The sequence below is a fragment of the Rhinoraja longicauda genome, chromosome 11 (assembly GCF_053455715.1).
Source record: "Rhinoraja longicauda isolate Sanriku21f chromosome 11, sRhiLon1.1, whole genome shotgun sequence".
Taxonomy (NCBI): domain Eukaryota; kingdom Metazoa; phylum Chordata; class Chondrichthyes; order Rajiformes; family Arhynchobatidae; genus Rhinoraja; species Rhinoraja longicauda.
In genome coordinates, this window is record NC_135963.1 from 50,507,345 (window position 1) to 50,521,193 (window position 13,849).

The 13,849-nt window shown below is 40.7% G+C and overlaps 1 protein-coding gene across 5 annotated transcripts in view; it reads right to left on the reverse strand.

Moving 5' to 3' along the window:
- Positions 1 to 2,068: 2,068 nt before the first annotated feature.
- The window catches only part of ssbp3a (single stranded DNA binding protein 3a), a 167,450-nt gene continuing 155,669 nt past the window's right edge, over positions 2,069 to 13,849 (reverse strand). For all 5 annotated transcript variants that reach the window (XM_078407681.1, XM_078407680.1, XM_078407679.1 and 2 more), the window contains 6 exons: positions 12,756 to 12,810; positions 9,356 to 9,426; positions 8,654 to 8,732; positions 8,343 to 8,371; positions 5,881 to 5,982; positions 2,069 to 3,165 (listed from right to left, as the gene is read on the reverse strand). In XM_078407681.1, coding sequence (XP_078263807.1) covers positions 3,064 to 3,165; positions 5,881 to 5,982; positions 8,343 to 8,371; positions 8,654 to 8,732; positions 9,356 to 9,426; positions 12,756 to 12,810 — 438 coding nt within the window. In that variant the 3' untranslated portion in view covers positions 2,069 to 3,063. The remainder of the gene's footprint in view (positions 3,166 to 5,880; positions 5,983 to 8,342; positions 8,372 to 8,653; positions 8,733 to 9,355; positions 9,427 to 12,755; positions 12,811 to 13,849) is intronic.

The following is a 13,849-nucleotide window of genomic DNA, read 5'->3' on the forward strand; positions in this document are numbered from 1 at the left end:
ATTACAAAAGGTTGCTTCATCATATTATTATTGTTGGCTTGGTCATTCCATGCAGTAACATGCACAGGTAATAGAAAAAAATTGAGGTTTATTTACATTAACGTCAAAATTATGTAGCCCATTGTAAAGTTCTGAAAATGCATACACCATACAACATTCTATCAGTTTGCTACTCTGCTTGTTCCTTCCTTTCTCGGTTTCTTCAATTTTTCATGCACCACCAACTTGTCTTAATATTTAATTTTAATATTTACTTCAGCTAATTTTTCTTTATGCATCTCTCACTTTGTATTGTATATCAACACATGCGCATTTGTTTTCTACTTATTCCGCACAATTGCATTTTTGCGAGTTTGTCAGTCTCTATTCTAGCTGCATAACTACTTCATAAAGCATAGATATCAGTGAAGTCACCTGATGCTTGCAGGAGAATATGCTTAGGCAAAATATGTAGACAAGATCACCACTTTCACTTAATTCTCATTCCCTTAAAACACCCATTTTCATTTTTGGATCAGTGTCATTTGTTTTTTTCTGTATGAGTAAGTCCATTGAATATCAAAAGATTTTCAAAGTTACACAATGGCAAAGGGTGCATTCACATGAAAATGAATCAGTTTTGAAAATAAATATACAAGTGTAGGGAAAATGAATAGTGATAGATGGCACTGGTGAAATGTCAACATAAACATTGCTGCATTGGGCCAAATTCCTACATTAAAAATCTACAATTCGTCGAAGGGATGGAAAATGTTGCCATTGTTTCTAACTTCCAGAATTCAATTTCAAAATTGTTCATTTTAAAGTTCACTTCCCTAGTCCAGTCATTTGCAGCTTTCGATTCAAAAACACTTTTTTTCTAGTAAGTGGGGTTTGGCCTTTGCATGGTTTTTATTTAAAGCATGATTGGTACACTGTAGGTTACAAATGGTAATACTCAAGAATAAAACATGATACTTCCTATTTTAGGCATCCATCATTAATAAACATTCTCAGCTTAGTAGCAAAGATGCCAATAAAAGACCGTTTGCCTTTAAAAGACTCCCCAGGCATCTCAGCTGCTTCACATTAAGCAGGACTAAAATTCTGATCAAACCAACTTCCATTAAATCCATTTAACCGGACATTCTGCTGCACTAATGCAAGTTTCAAATTTCCCAAAAGATCTCGTTTGTATTCTTTCAGCCAATTTTATCTCCCGTGCAGATAATGTGGGCTCCAAGTCCACTTCCCTCCAAATTGAGCCAAGTCTTCCCAAGCCCCTTTTAAGCATCACCAAGATGGCAGAATGACAGCATCACCCTAGTCTGGTTTCAGGTGCAACCTACACAGTTACGTGGACTGCCTTACTTCACATTCGTGCAAGTTTACGTGAAGTGTATATTTGACAATTCAGCCCACATCTCTCTCCGCTTGCTGCTTTCATGACCTATTTCCTTTGCATCGTTCAGGGGACAGTTTAAAAGAGTGTTTCCTGGTGTGACAGAGAGCTTTCCCATCTTTCACGAGTTGATGCGAACATGATCCTTTTCAAACACACACCCAGCTGTGCCACAGCCAACTACACTTCAGTATTATGAACAGTACACTTTGGAAATTATTTAAATAGCTTCTTGTACATATTTTTAAAAATCCTTTAAACATGAGGTACAAGAAATATCAGCTTTTCTTCCAACAACTCTGACGATAGCAAAGGTTCAACAAGTTAACAGAAAAGAATCAAAATTAAGTTTTATGTTTATATTTATTACAGCGTTGGAGAAAAGAACCGTTTCATTCAAAACCATCCCAATGAAGACAATAATTTAGCGAATTTGTAAAATTACATTTGCCAGACTTGTCTTTTTCTCAGTTTAAAATGCACGATTTCCTGGAGACCGAAATCTACAATAAAACACCAAAATTTCATCAGTATGTTCCGATCTGACTGCAAATAGGAGATTTACAAACTCGTTCAGCAATTCTACAGCTAAACACAGTTAGATTGATTTGAAACACATCTAAAAAGGCAATTCATTTAGAAAGATCCTGCTATTGCCCCCAACCCCCACCACCCCTCCCCCCCCAAACAAAAACAAAGTATGTGAACATCCCATAACCTGCAGTCAGCACAATAAACACAGTTGACGTTCCTGAAAACTCTGTAAAGGGTTGCAGAAAAAACATCCCTCAATAAAACATTAGCAACAAATATTGAACACAAAACTACATTGTAGATTTTTTTCATTTTTATAACCAGACTACAAGGTAAGAAACACAGAACAGCTACAATGTTATCAAGAATCAGCACAAGGGTTGTCCAGGCAAGATAATATTTTACATAACTTGATACACATTGTATAGAAGTGGGTTTAAACAAAAGACCATCTACAGGTAGTGTGTATTGTACAGAGATCCCAGCACCATTTGTAGTGCCATTAAAACTGTTTATTTTTCCTCTATTTCAATCACGTCTGTAGTCGTCTCTTTCTCACGTGTGGAGTTTTCCTCTGGATGAATAAAGTAACAGAGGAATGAAGCCATCCAGATTTGAGGTATGCACATACGTGTGGGCATAGGGGATAGGTTTTGGGAGGTTAGAGAATAACGAGATTTGGGGGGGAAAAGATGTACGCTCCTCTCAAACTGGAACCCACTGGGAATATCATCGTTCAGTTACACAGGTATGGAACAAGCCACTGATTAACACCTTGCACCTGGCGGGGGAAGGCTCACAGAAGCAAGAGAAAAAAAATAAATCTGTGCCACCAAATAAAAGGCCTTCGAAAGTAAACCACATTGTGTAAACGTCCCAGTTAAAATGGCTACAATATGGACAACATCGGATCTTATACCTAGACTAGTGCCTTATTCAGTTCAGCACAAAGATACATGGGTTCAGAGGATGAAGCAGAGGTCTGTTCGGGTGCTAGAGGAGTTTAATTTTTTTCTTTGCTTCAAAAAGATGCGATGTGTAACATACAGTCCTTCCAGGAGAAGGGTTTTATGTCTTGATTCTTTTTTGTTGTCCTTCATGTTTATGGAATTAAAGAAGTTCAGCTTCTTTTTTTTCTTGTGTGAAACTCAAAATTGGGGTTTTGCCCCCAGTTCCTCGTCAACACGTTGAACCGCTTCTTGCATACGTTCTTTAATCTTCCAAAGGGCAGCTGTCTCGTCATTCTGATCCTGGAGAAGGAGGAAGGGGAAAAATCACACGCTCATCGTCATGCTGGGGGAATACTGAAAGAAAGTGACAAGGATTACATGGGTTGGAACCATACATCTTGCAGCATCTGGGTTCAGCTAAACATGGCAAACCTGCAAATATAGTTTGCTGAAATTGACCCCAATATAACACTGCAATTCAACCTCCACCAGTGTTACAAATGTAATTCATTACACTTTGTTTGGTTAACATTGAGAAAACACACAACTGAGTTATGGATCCCTACCAATTCCAAGCTAGGAACACAAAGAATACCTGCCACCTTTCATCAGCTCCCTTCCACTCTCTTTCCTTCTTTCCCTCCAATTTGCCCCACTCTCATGACTAAACCTCTGCTCAATGGTTTGAAATAATCAACTGGCTTAATTTTTAACCAAATCCAGATCGCTAATTTGCAAACCAAATATCTTAATCAAGGTCTAAACTCTTATTTGCTGTTTTTTGCAGTTTACTAATTTCTACCGATGGCTAAAGAAATTTCCAATCTGATTTGCCTGATCAAAATCACAGAGTATTTAAGTAAACTTTTTACATGGATTAGTTGTGTACAAGTTCACATGGCATTGAAAGCTGTGCACTGAAGAGTTCCTACAAAACGCCCCCCAATGAAAATTTGCTGGTGAAATCAAGAAAGGAAATAAAGTTTACTAGCAATTTATGAAAAAGTTATAATTTCATTTAACAGCAAATTATCAAAATTTTGAAAATAAAATTGTGAAGGTTGGCAAATAAAAGATTACTTGGAGAGTGTTGTTGGAAAGCAGGCTCAGGCTCAAACATGCACCCTTTGTGCTACAGGATCTACTGAATGGGTACAACGCACAAGCCGAAGCCTGTTCTGGCTTCAAAGTTACTATCACATACCTACTCTGCTTTTTAACCTAAAGATTAACTGTATATTAAAGAAAATATCTCAATAACCACTCTAGAAATAGAAACCTGAGTAATAGTAGCTCACCATGCAAAACCTAGAATAGTTATTTGTGTTAGCATGTATTTGTACAGTGCCCCCCGTAACATTTGGGACAAAGACCCATCATTTATTTATTTGCCTCTGTACTCCACAATTTGAGATTTATAATAGAAAAAAAATCACATGTGGTTAAAGTGCACATTGTCAGATTTTAATAAAGGTCATTTTTATACATTTTGGTTTCACCATGTAGAAATTACAGCAGTGTTTATACATAGTCACCCCATTTCAGGGCACCATAATGTTTGGGACAAGGCAATGTCATGTGAATGAAAGTAGTCATGTTTAGTATTTTGTTGCATATCCTTTGCATGCAATGACTGCTTGAAGTTTGTGATTCATGGACATCACCAGTTGCTGGGTGTCTTCTCTGGTGATGCTCAGCCAGGCCTGTATTGCAGCCATCTTCAGCTGATGCTTGTTTTGGGGGCTAGACCCCTTCAGTTTCCCTTCAGCATATAAAAGACATGCTCAATTGGGTTCAAATCGGGTGATTGACTTGGCCACTCAAGAATTGACCATTTTTTAGCTTTGAAAAACTCCTTTGTTGCTTTAGCAGTATGTTTGGGATCATTGTCTTGCTGCAGAATGAAACGCCGGCCAATGAGTTTTGAGGCATTTGTTTGAACTTGAGCAGATAGGATGTGTCTATACATTTCAAAATTCATTATGCTACTACCATCAGCAGTTGTATCATCAATGAAGATAAGTGAGCCAGTACCTTCAGCTGCCATACATGCCCAGGCCATAACACCCCCACCACCGTATTTCACAGATGAGGTGGAATGCTTTGGATCTTGGGCAGTTCCTTCTCTCCTCCATACTTTGCTCTTGCCATCACTCTGATATAAGTTAATCTGCATCTCATCTGTCAACAAGATCTTTTTTCCAGAACTGTGGTTGCTCTTTTAAGTACTTCTTGGCAAACTGTGACCTGGCCATCCTATTTTTGCGGCTAACCAGTGGTTTCTATCTTGCAGTATAGCCTCCGTATTTCTGTTCATGAAGTCTTCTGCGGACAGTGGTCATTGACAAATCCACACCTGACTCTTGAAGAATGTTTCTGATCTGTCGGACAGGTGTTTGTTTTTTTTTCTTTATTATAGAGAGAATTCTTCTGTCATCAGCTGTGGAGGTCTTCCTTGGTCTGCCAAGGAAGACTTTGCGACTATTAAGCTCACCAATGCTCTCTTTCTTCTTAATGATGTTGCAAACAGTTGATTTTGGTAAGCCTAGGGTTTGGCTGATGTCTCTAACAGTTTTATTCTTGTTTCTCAGTCTCATAATGGCTTCTTTAACTTTCATTGGCACAACTTTGGTCTTCATGTTGATAAACAGCAATAAAAGTTTCCAAAGGTGATGGAAAGACTGGAGGAAAGGCTAAGTGCTGAGAGCTCTCTTATACCTGCATTAAGGAGGCATTTAAACACACCTGAGCAATTACAAACACCTGTGAAGCCATGTGTCCCAAACATTACGGTGCCCTGAAATGGGAGGGGGATTATGTATAAACACAGCTGTAATTTCTACATGGTGAAACCAAAATGGCCTTTATTAAAATCTGACAATGTGCACTTTAACCACATGTGATTTTTTCTATTACAAATCTCAAATTGTGGAGTACAGAGACAAATAAATAAATGATGGGTCGTTGTCCCAAACATTATGGAGGGCACTGTATTAAGTATGCTCACATACTCACATTATCATTTTGGAAAGAGTGAAGAAAATTGCCTCCTAATTCACCGTCATCCCTTGGAGTGCCTGGAGGATTGGTAATGCTGCTCATGTTGTTGGGAGAATTCTGGAAAGTACACAATATCATTCATTAAAACATGGAGTTTCTCTCCTAAAGAGAGTCAAAGCAAGTGAACACCAGAGCACAGAGCTGCTAAGTGGCAATCTTAATTCTCAGAGATGATCACATTGTGTTAATTCCTCACTTTGCCTTCAATAGAGTCTCTCGAGACCAGATTTTAATTTCATCATGTGTACATTGATACATTTAAGAGTCTGTCATTGATCACATCAGTTGTTTTTAATCCACCAGTTAGGACCCCAGGAGCTGGTATTATATCCACTGCTAACCCAAGGACAAAAATACCAATCTCTTCTGATGTTAGAAAGTGGATATGAAAAACAGAAAAATGCTTTAATTACTTAGATTTTGTCCAAGTAATTAAAGCATTAAAGCATTAGAACAACAGAAAAACAGTACACTGTTATGAGGAACTACATACGCTGGTTTAAAAAAAAGACAAAGTGCTGGAATAACTCAGTGGGTCAGGCAGAATCTCGAAAGAACATGGATAGGGGATGCCTCGGCTCCGCACCCTTCTTCAGTTTCATTGTAGTAGGAAGAAAGCTGGACGGAAAGCAGGGGCAGGACAAGTGATAGGTGGATACATGTGAGGGGGGGGCAGGGGTAGATTGGCTGATAGGTGGACAAAGGCTAGAGATGGGTAGATGACAAAAGGTATTGCATTTTGGGAAGTCTAAAACCTTCACAGTAAATGGCAGGGTTCTGATGAGTGTAGTAGAGCAGAGGGATCGAGGAGAGCAAGTAGTTGGTTCCTTGAAAGTTGTGTCACGGGTAGATAAGGTGGTCAAGCAGGCTTTCGGCACATTGGCCTTCATCAGTCAGGGCTTTGAGTTTAGAAGTTCGGATATTATGTTACAACTGCACAAAGCGCTGGTGAGGCCACAGTTGGGAGTATTGTGTTCGATTTTGGTCTCCCTACTAGAGAAATTATGTTGTTGAGCTGAAAGGAATGCAGAGAAGATTTATGAGGATGGTGCCAGGACTTGAAGGCCTGAAGTATATGGAGAGGTTGGGCAGGCTAGGACTGTATTCCTTGGAGCATAGGAGGAGGAGATATCTTGTAATGGTGCACAAGATCATAAGAGGAATAGTTAGGGTAGATGAAGAGTCTTTCACCCTGAGTAGGGGTATCAAGAACCAGAGGACATATGTTAAGGTAAGAGGAGAAAGATTTAATAGGAATCCGAGGGGCAACCTTTTCACACCAAGGGTAGTGGATGAGTTGCCAGAGGAGATATTTGAGGCAGAAACCATAACAACATTTAAAAGACATGTGGATAGGAAAGGTTTAGAGGGACATGGGCCAAACATGGGCAGGCGGGACTGATGCAGAAGAGGGCACCTTGATCAGCATGGGCAAGCTAGGCTGAAGGACCTGTTTCCATGCTGTATGACAATGACTAACTTTTATTTTCTATTTCTTCTTTCCTCTTTTTTTGTCACGTCCTTTAAATTTCTCTCATTTGATCACTATTTTTCCCTCAGCTACTCCAGATCACTTTCCTTCACATAATTTGTGCAGAGTCGACGCACTCAGTTTGCTTTCTCTCAAGACAGCACATGGAGAAAATATTGTCACCAGTTCACTGCGCCTTCAGGGGAAAATAAATCAATCAAACCAATCCTGCTGGGATTTGAATTTATATGCACACAATATCAGATGACTATTAGACCAAGTGGACCCGTTGGGCCCAAACCTCCTGCATTGGTGCAGCACCCTCTCCTCCCCCCATCCCCCTCACTCCATCCCCCTCAACCCTCCTTATCCTCCCTCTTCCCCCCCTCCCTAGGAGATAGATTTAAACTTTAAAATGAGAATAACTTAAAAAATATAACACAGATTTCAATAAATCTTCTTCCATTAGCACCAAAGGGACGACGGTGAGTAAGGTGGGCCTAAAATTGTCGCGCTATCGTGTACCGTTTTGGCTGTAGTTCAGGAACAAACAAACAAACAAACAAACGAGAGGTTTAGTATATAAATTACAAAGAAAAATGTGTGGCTAGATCTGAATAGCACATGTATGTTGGGATGATTGGTATATGTCCTCTAAAGTTACTCAATTCTTATGCATTATCTATAAAATGAAAATGTAGCAATCTTCCAAACCAGTTCAATGAACTATGGTTAAAATGAATAGGGAATTAGCCATGGCTTGTACTTCTAGATGTAGATATTTCTATAAAATGTAATCCTGTTCAGTGTAGAACTGGCAACATAATAGACGCCTGATGTCCCCCCTCCATTCAACTCTCTTTTAGATTGTGATCGGAAGAATCACAGAATCTCTGTTGAATGCTTATATTCATTGTTAAACTTTGCATTAAAGTTAAGCTCATACCTTAGGGATCCCGTCCATATCGCCAGATCCTAGGGAGAGTAAAAGCAAATATTTTCATTAAAATTTCTGACACGACATGACTGTGGTAGAAAAATACTGAAAAGTTCTATTCTTTTTCAACCTGGGGTTCAGTGAATATTTTTGTTTTTCACTCATCCGCGCATTAAAAAAACTCCACTGTCTATGGCTTATTTATTTAAGCCTCCATTCCAACAAGGATTCAAAAGCCCTGTTAGTTTACAGTTATTTCTGTGGTGCTGAAAAGGCTTCAGTGCCCTTTTATAATTACTCCTGGTAGGAAGGTAACTTACCTAATGAACCATTCATATGATGTGGCTCAATTCCTCCCATTCCACCCATGGGACCTTCAGAGCCAGGTCCCAGTGGGAACTGGAAGAAAAACAAAGCAGATTGAAAAGAGGTCAACGATTTCTATGTTTAGTTTAGAGATACAGTGTGGAAACAGGCCCTTCAGCCCACCGAGTCTGCATCGACCAGCGATCCTCGCACACTAACTCTATCCTACACACACGAGGGACAATTTACACTTACACCAAGCCAATCAACCTGCATACCTGTATGTCTTTGAAGTGTGGGAGGAAACCAAAGATCTCGGAGAAAACCTATGCAGTCACGGGGAGAATGTACAAACTCCGTACAGACAGCCAGCTATAGTCGGGATCAAACCAGGGTCTCCGGCGCTGCAGGGCAGCAACCTTACCGTTGCGCCACCATGCCGCCCGCTGTGGCTTATACAGTTCAGCAAAATATGGTAATACTTAAGATGACCACCCAGGAACACAACAAAGCTCTGGGTGAACAGACACAAACCTGAAGGTCCAATTAATAGCCATTGGTGACAGAGGATCCATATCCAAGGCAGTCACCTTGTTTTTTGTATGCATGGATACTAATAGACTACCAAACGTTAAGAATTTCTTGTTTCGTTCATTTTGACAGTATTTGTATCAATTCTGTGAAAGCATGTGTTTTTCCTCTCGTAATAAACTCACATTCGATCGGCTTCCACCAGGTTGCACGGGGTTAATCATTGTGTACATGTTGTCACTGGAGTTTGTTGAATCTATATTTGCAGATGAGAAAAACAACAGCGTTTATTTAATTCAGCTTCCATTCATTAGAAAAAAAGATGTGATACTTGAAAAGGCAACTTTGTTTATTTTTTTTCAAAGTCTTTAAAATCAAGATTCTTCTTGATCACGAGTTATTTGGTGTTTTTCCAGGGGTTTTTGTTACTTTGCCCCAGCGCAAAATGAGGCCACTCTATTCAAGACCACATGGTTGCTCCACACCAACAATCTCCCAGCCTTCTCCACTTCATCTCACCAACATTCACAGATTGGGTGCCCACTGCAGGGCAGCTACATCAGACAATAGAGGTGACCAGTGCCACTTTAATTCCCTGCCACTTTCATTCTCTATTCCACTCTGATGTGATTATGGCTGATCATTCACAATCAGTACCCCATTCCTGCCCTCTCCTCATACCCCCTGACTCCGCTATCATTAAGAGCTCTATCTAACTCTCTCTTGAAAGCATCCAGAGAATCTGCCTCCATTGCCTTCTGAGCTAGAGAATTCCACAGATTTACAACTCTCTGACTGAAAAAGTTTTTCCTCATCTCCTTTCTAAATGGCCTACCCCTTATTCTTAAACTGTGGCCCCTGGTTCTGGACTCCCCCAACATTGGGAACATATTTCCTGCCTATAACGTGTCCAATCCCTTAATAATCTTATATGTTTCAATAAGATCCCCACTCATCCTTCTAAATTCCAGTGTATACAAGCCCAATCGCTCCAACATACGACAGTCCCGCCATTCCGGGAATTAACCTAGTCAACCTACGCTGCACTCCCTCAATAGCAAGAATGTCCTTCCTCAAATTGAGACCAAAACTGCACACAGTACTCCAGGTGTAGTCTCACTATGGCCCTGTACAACTGCAGAAGGACCTCTTTGCTCCTATACTCAACTCCTCTTGTCATGAAGGCCAACATGCCAATAGCTTTCTTCACTGCCTGCTGTACCTGCATGCTTACTTTCAGTGACTGATTAACAAGGACACCCAGATCTCTTTGTACTTCCCCTTTTCCTAACTTGACACCATTCAGATCTGCCTTCAGATCTACCACCAAAGTGGATAACCTCACACTTATCCACATTAAATTGCATCTGCCATGCATCCGCCCACTCACACAACCTGTCCAAGTCACCCTGCATCCTCATAGCTTTATAATCACTATTCTTCATCGCTCACCTGTTCCCCTCCCAGGTCACTCCCAAGACTCCCCTCCTATGATTACCTATCCTGAAATTGAAACACGTCTATTCTGTCAAGGGATTTCATCATCCTGAAGCAATGACACCATCTGTCAGTGTGTTCTTTTCTGCAGGACAGAGATACTATTCAGTATTGCCATGGTATGCCCACTCAAATCTGGTATCACATTTTGATATATTTTCACTTTTTCCCATGCTATTATAAATTTAGGAAACAATCTGTTCAGTGTCCAAAATGTGATCCCAATTAACATTCCATACGTCCAACATGAATTCTGTACTTTTCAAATCCATCATTTTGAAATGAGTGCAACACTCCAACTAAATGATTGTTTACTGAGATGAACCTAACCAGGCATCAATGAGTAATTACTTTAAACCATCTCCATCAACTTACTAACCTCAGAAAATACCCAATGCCTAAATAAAGTCAGTCACTACGTTAGCGTGAAAGCTCGGTATTCAATTTGGTTAAAATGATTCAAATGTGTTCTTTGATTATTTAAAGCAAAACTCACCTATTATAGTTGAAAAAAAATCTAAATGCTCTTTCAGTAACAAACCGGAACAATTAATGTTACAAAAATTAAACACGCTGCTCGAAAATTAAATCATATCAGCTTGTTCCTGAACTGCATTGCGCTTTTAAGAAAACATGGCTTATGATCAAAAGGTTAATTTATCCGCACTGTGCAATTAAGCAGGTAATTAAATCATGCTGAGAGTGCTGATGACACAATATGGGGAATTAGCTTGGGGTACTTATTTTGTCCAACACATGTGGGAACCCATCAATAGAGAATTATTAATTTCATAGTGTTGGCTTTCTCCCAGTCAGTGATGATAAATACAGGCAGCAAAAGCAGGCAGGGATACAATCTTAGAGGAAAAAATACTGCCAGGGCATTCAGGTTAAAATGTGGAAATTGCACACATCTTAATATAACTTTCCGACCTTGGATTTTCCCAAACCATCTGCCAATGGATCAAGGACTTCCTGACCAACCGCCCCCAGACCGTCAAAATAGGCCCTCACCTCTCCTCCACCATTACACTGAGCACCGGCTCACCACAGGGCTGTGTGTTGAGCCCCATCCTTTACTCCCTCTACACTCACGACTGCGCCCCCACCCATCCCACCAACACCATCATCAAGTTCGCGGATGACACGACTGTGGTTGGACTCATCTCAGGAGGAGATGAGACAGCCTATAGGGATGAAATCCAAAGGCTGGCAGCATGGTGTTCAGTGAACAATCTGGTCCTGAACTCCTCCAAAACAAAGGAACTTATAATTGACTTTAGAAAAACCAGTGTAGATTACGACCCACTCTACATCAATGGGGTCTGTGTGGAAAGGGTACCAGCTTTCAGGTTCCTGGGTACGCACATCGCAGAGGATCTTACCTGGTCTACCAACACCATCACCACAGTAAAGAAGGCACAGCAGAGACTCCACTTCCTGAGGATCCTCAGGAAAACCAACCTGCAGGAGAAGCTCATGTTGTCCTTCTATCGCTGCTCCATCGAGAGTGTGCTGGCATACTGTATAACCACATGGTATGCCAGCTGCTCAGAAAAGGACAGGAAGGCCCTTCAGAGGGTCATCACGACGGCCCAGAAGATCATCGGCTGCTCACTGCCCTCCCTGGAGCACCTGTTCAGCCTACGCTGCCTCAGTAGAGCAGGCAAAATAATAAAAGATCCATCCCACCCCAGCCACCGTCTGTTTGTTCATCTGCCCTCTGGTCGACGTTTCAGGTCGATCAAATCCCGAACAAACAGACTTAAGAACAGTTTTTACCCCAGGACCATACGAGAACTGAACACTACCTTTGCACTAGGCAACACCGTTAAAAAATCTTGTACTTAATATAATTGTATTTAATTGTATTTATGTATTTATTTGTTTTTGCATTTATTGCATATATGTTTGTACGCACCGTCAGGATTGGCTATTTTTTAATTTCGTTGTACTCGTTGCAATGACAATAAATGAATATTATTATTATTATTATTATTATTATTATATTATAAATCTCAGATAGTAGTTAAAATGAGCATATATTATAGCACTGGTGTAATGAGAGACTTGTGCATAAGGCTGTACCTGCTGGACTTGGCATTATCGGTGTTCCTGGAGGACCTCCACCACCAGGGGGCCCCTGTGAACAAAACGTACATCAGCTTTGATTGTGATTACGTCAAACAATCCCTGTTCCGGGTGTACACCGGCCCCATTCCCGAACTCTACCTCTACATTGACGACTGCATTGGTGCTACCTCTTGTACCCATGCAGAACTCACTGACTTCATAAATTTCACCACTAATTTCCATCCTGCTCTTAAATATATTTGGACCATCTCCGACATCTCCCTACCGTTTCTGGATCACAGGAGACCAGATCTCCATCTCCACGTGATGGAGATCTCATCTCCATCACAGGAGACAGATTAATGACCGACATCTACTACAAACCTACTGACTCCCATACCTTCCCAGTTCTCCCACTAGTCTTCCTGTCTCCTACTACATCCTATCTTAGTCCCGTCCCCTCCCGACATCAGTCTGAAGAAGGGTCTCGACCCAAAAAGTCACCCATTCCTTCTCTCGCGAGATGCTGCCTGTCCCGCTGAGTTACTCCAGCATTTTGTGTCTACCTTCAGCTTTGATTGAATCATTGAGAGACTGGGTTATGCTGCTGCTAGCAAACTGGGCTAAGGCATTGTTGGGTCACTAAACACTCGCAACAGAATACTAGAAAGCAGTAGACATGGTTTTTTTTCTGAGACCTCAAACAAAACTGCGGGTTCATTTCAACCAAAGAGGTGCAGGTTTGTATGTCAATTGGTTTCTGTAAATTGACCCTAGTAAGTAGGATAGAATTAGTGTACGGGTGATCGCTGGTCGGCGTGGATTCGGTGGGCCGAAGGGCCTGTTTCCACGCTGTATTCCGAACCTAAACCAGAGGGGCAATTCTGCCCGAGTCACAGATGAAACTTAATCAATACTTAATACAATGTGCAAATCCCACCTTTTGTACAGTTGTACTATGATCATAGTCAATTTCAGTGGGAGTAAAACGAAACGTGTTACACTTGTAGCACCTTATACTGGGGGCAAATCCCTTTGTTTTGACAGCCTTTCTGTTGCAGCCAATGACAAATAGTGACCAAGTTCAGCATTCAGCAAAATATTAAATG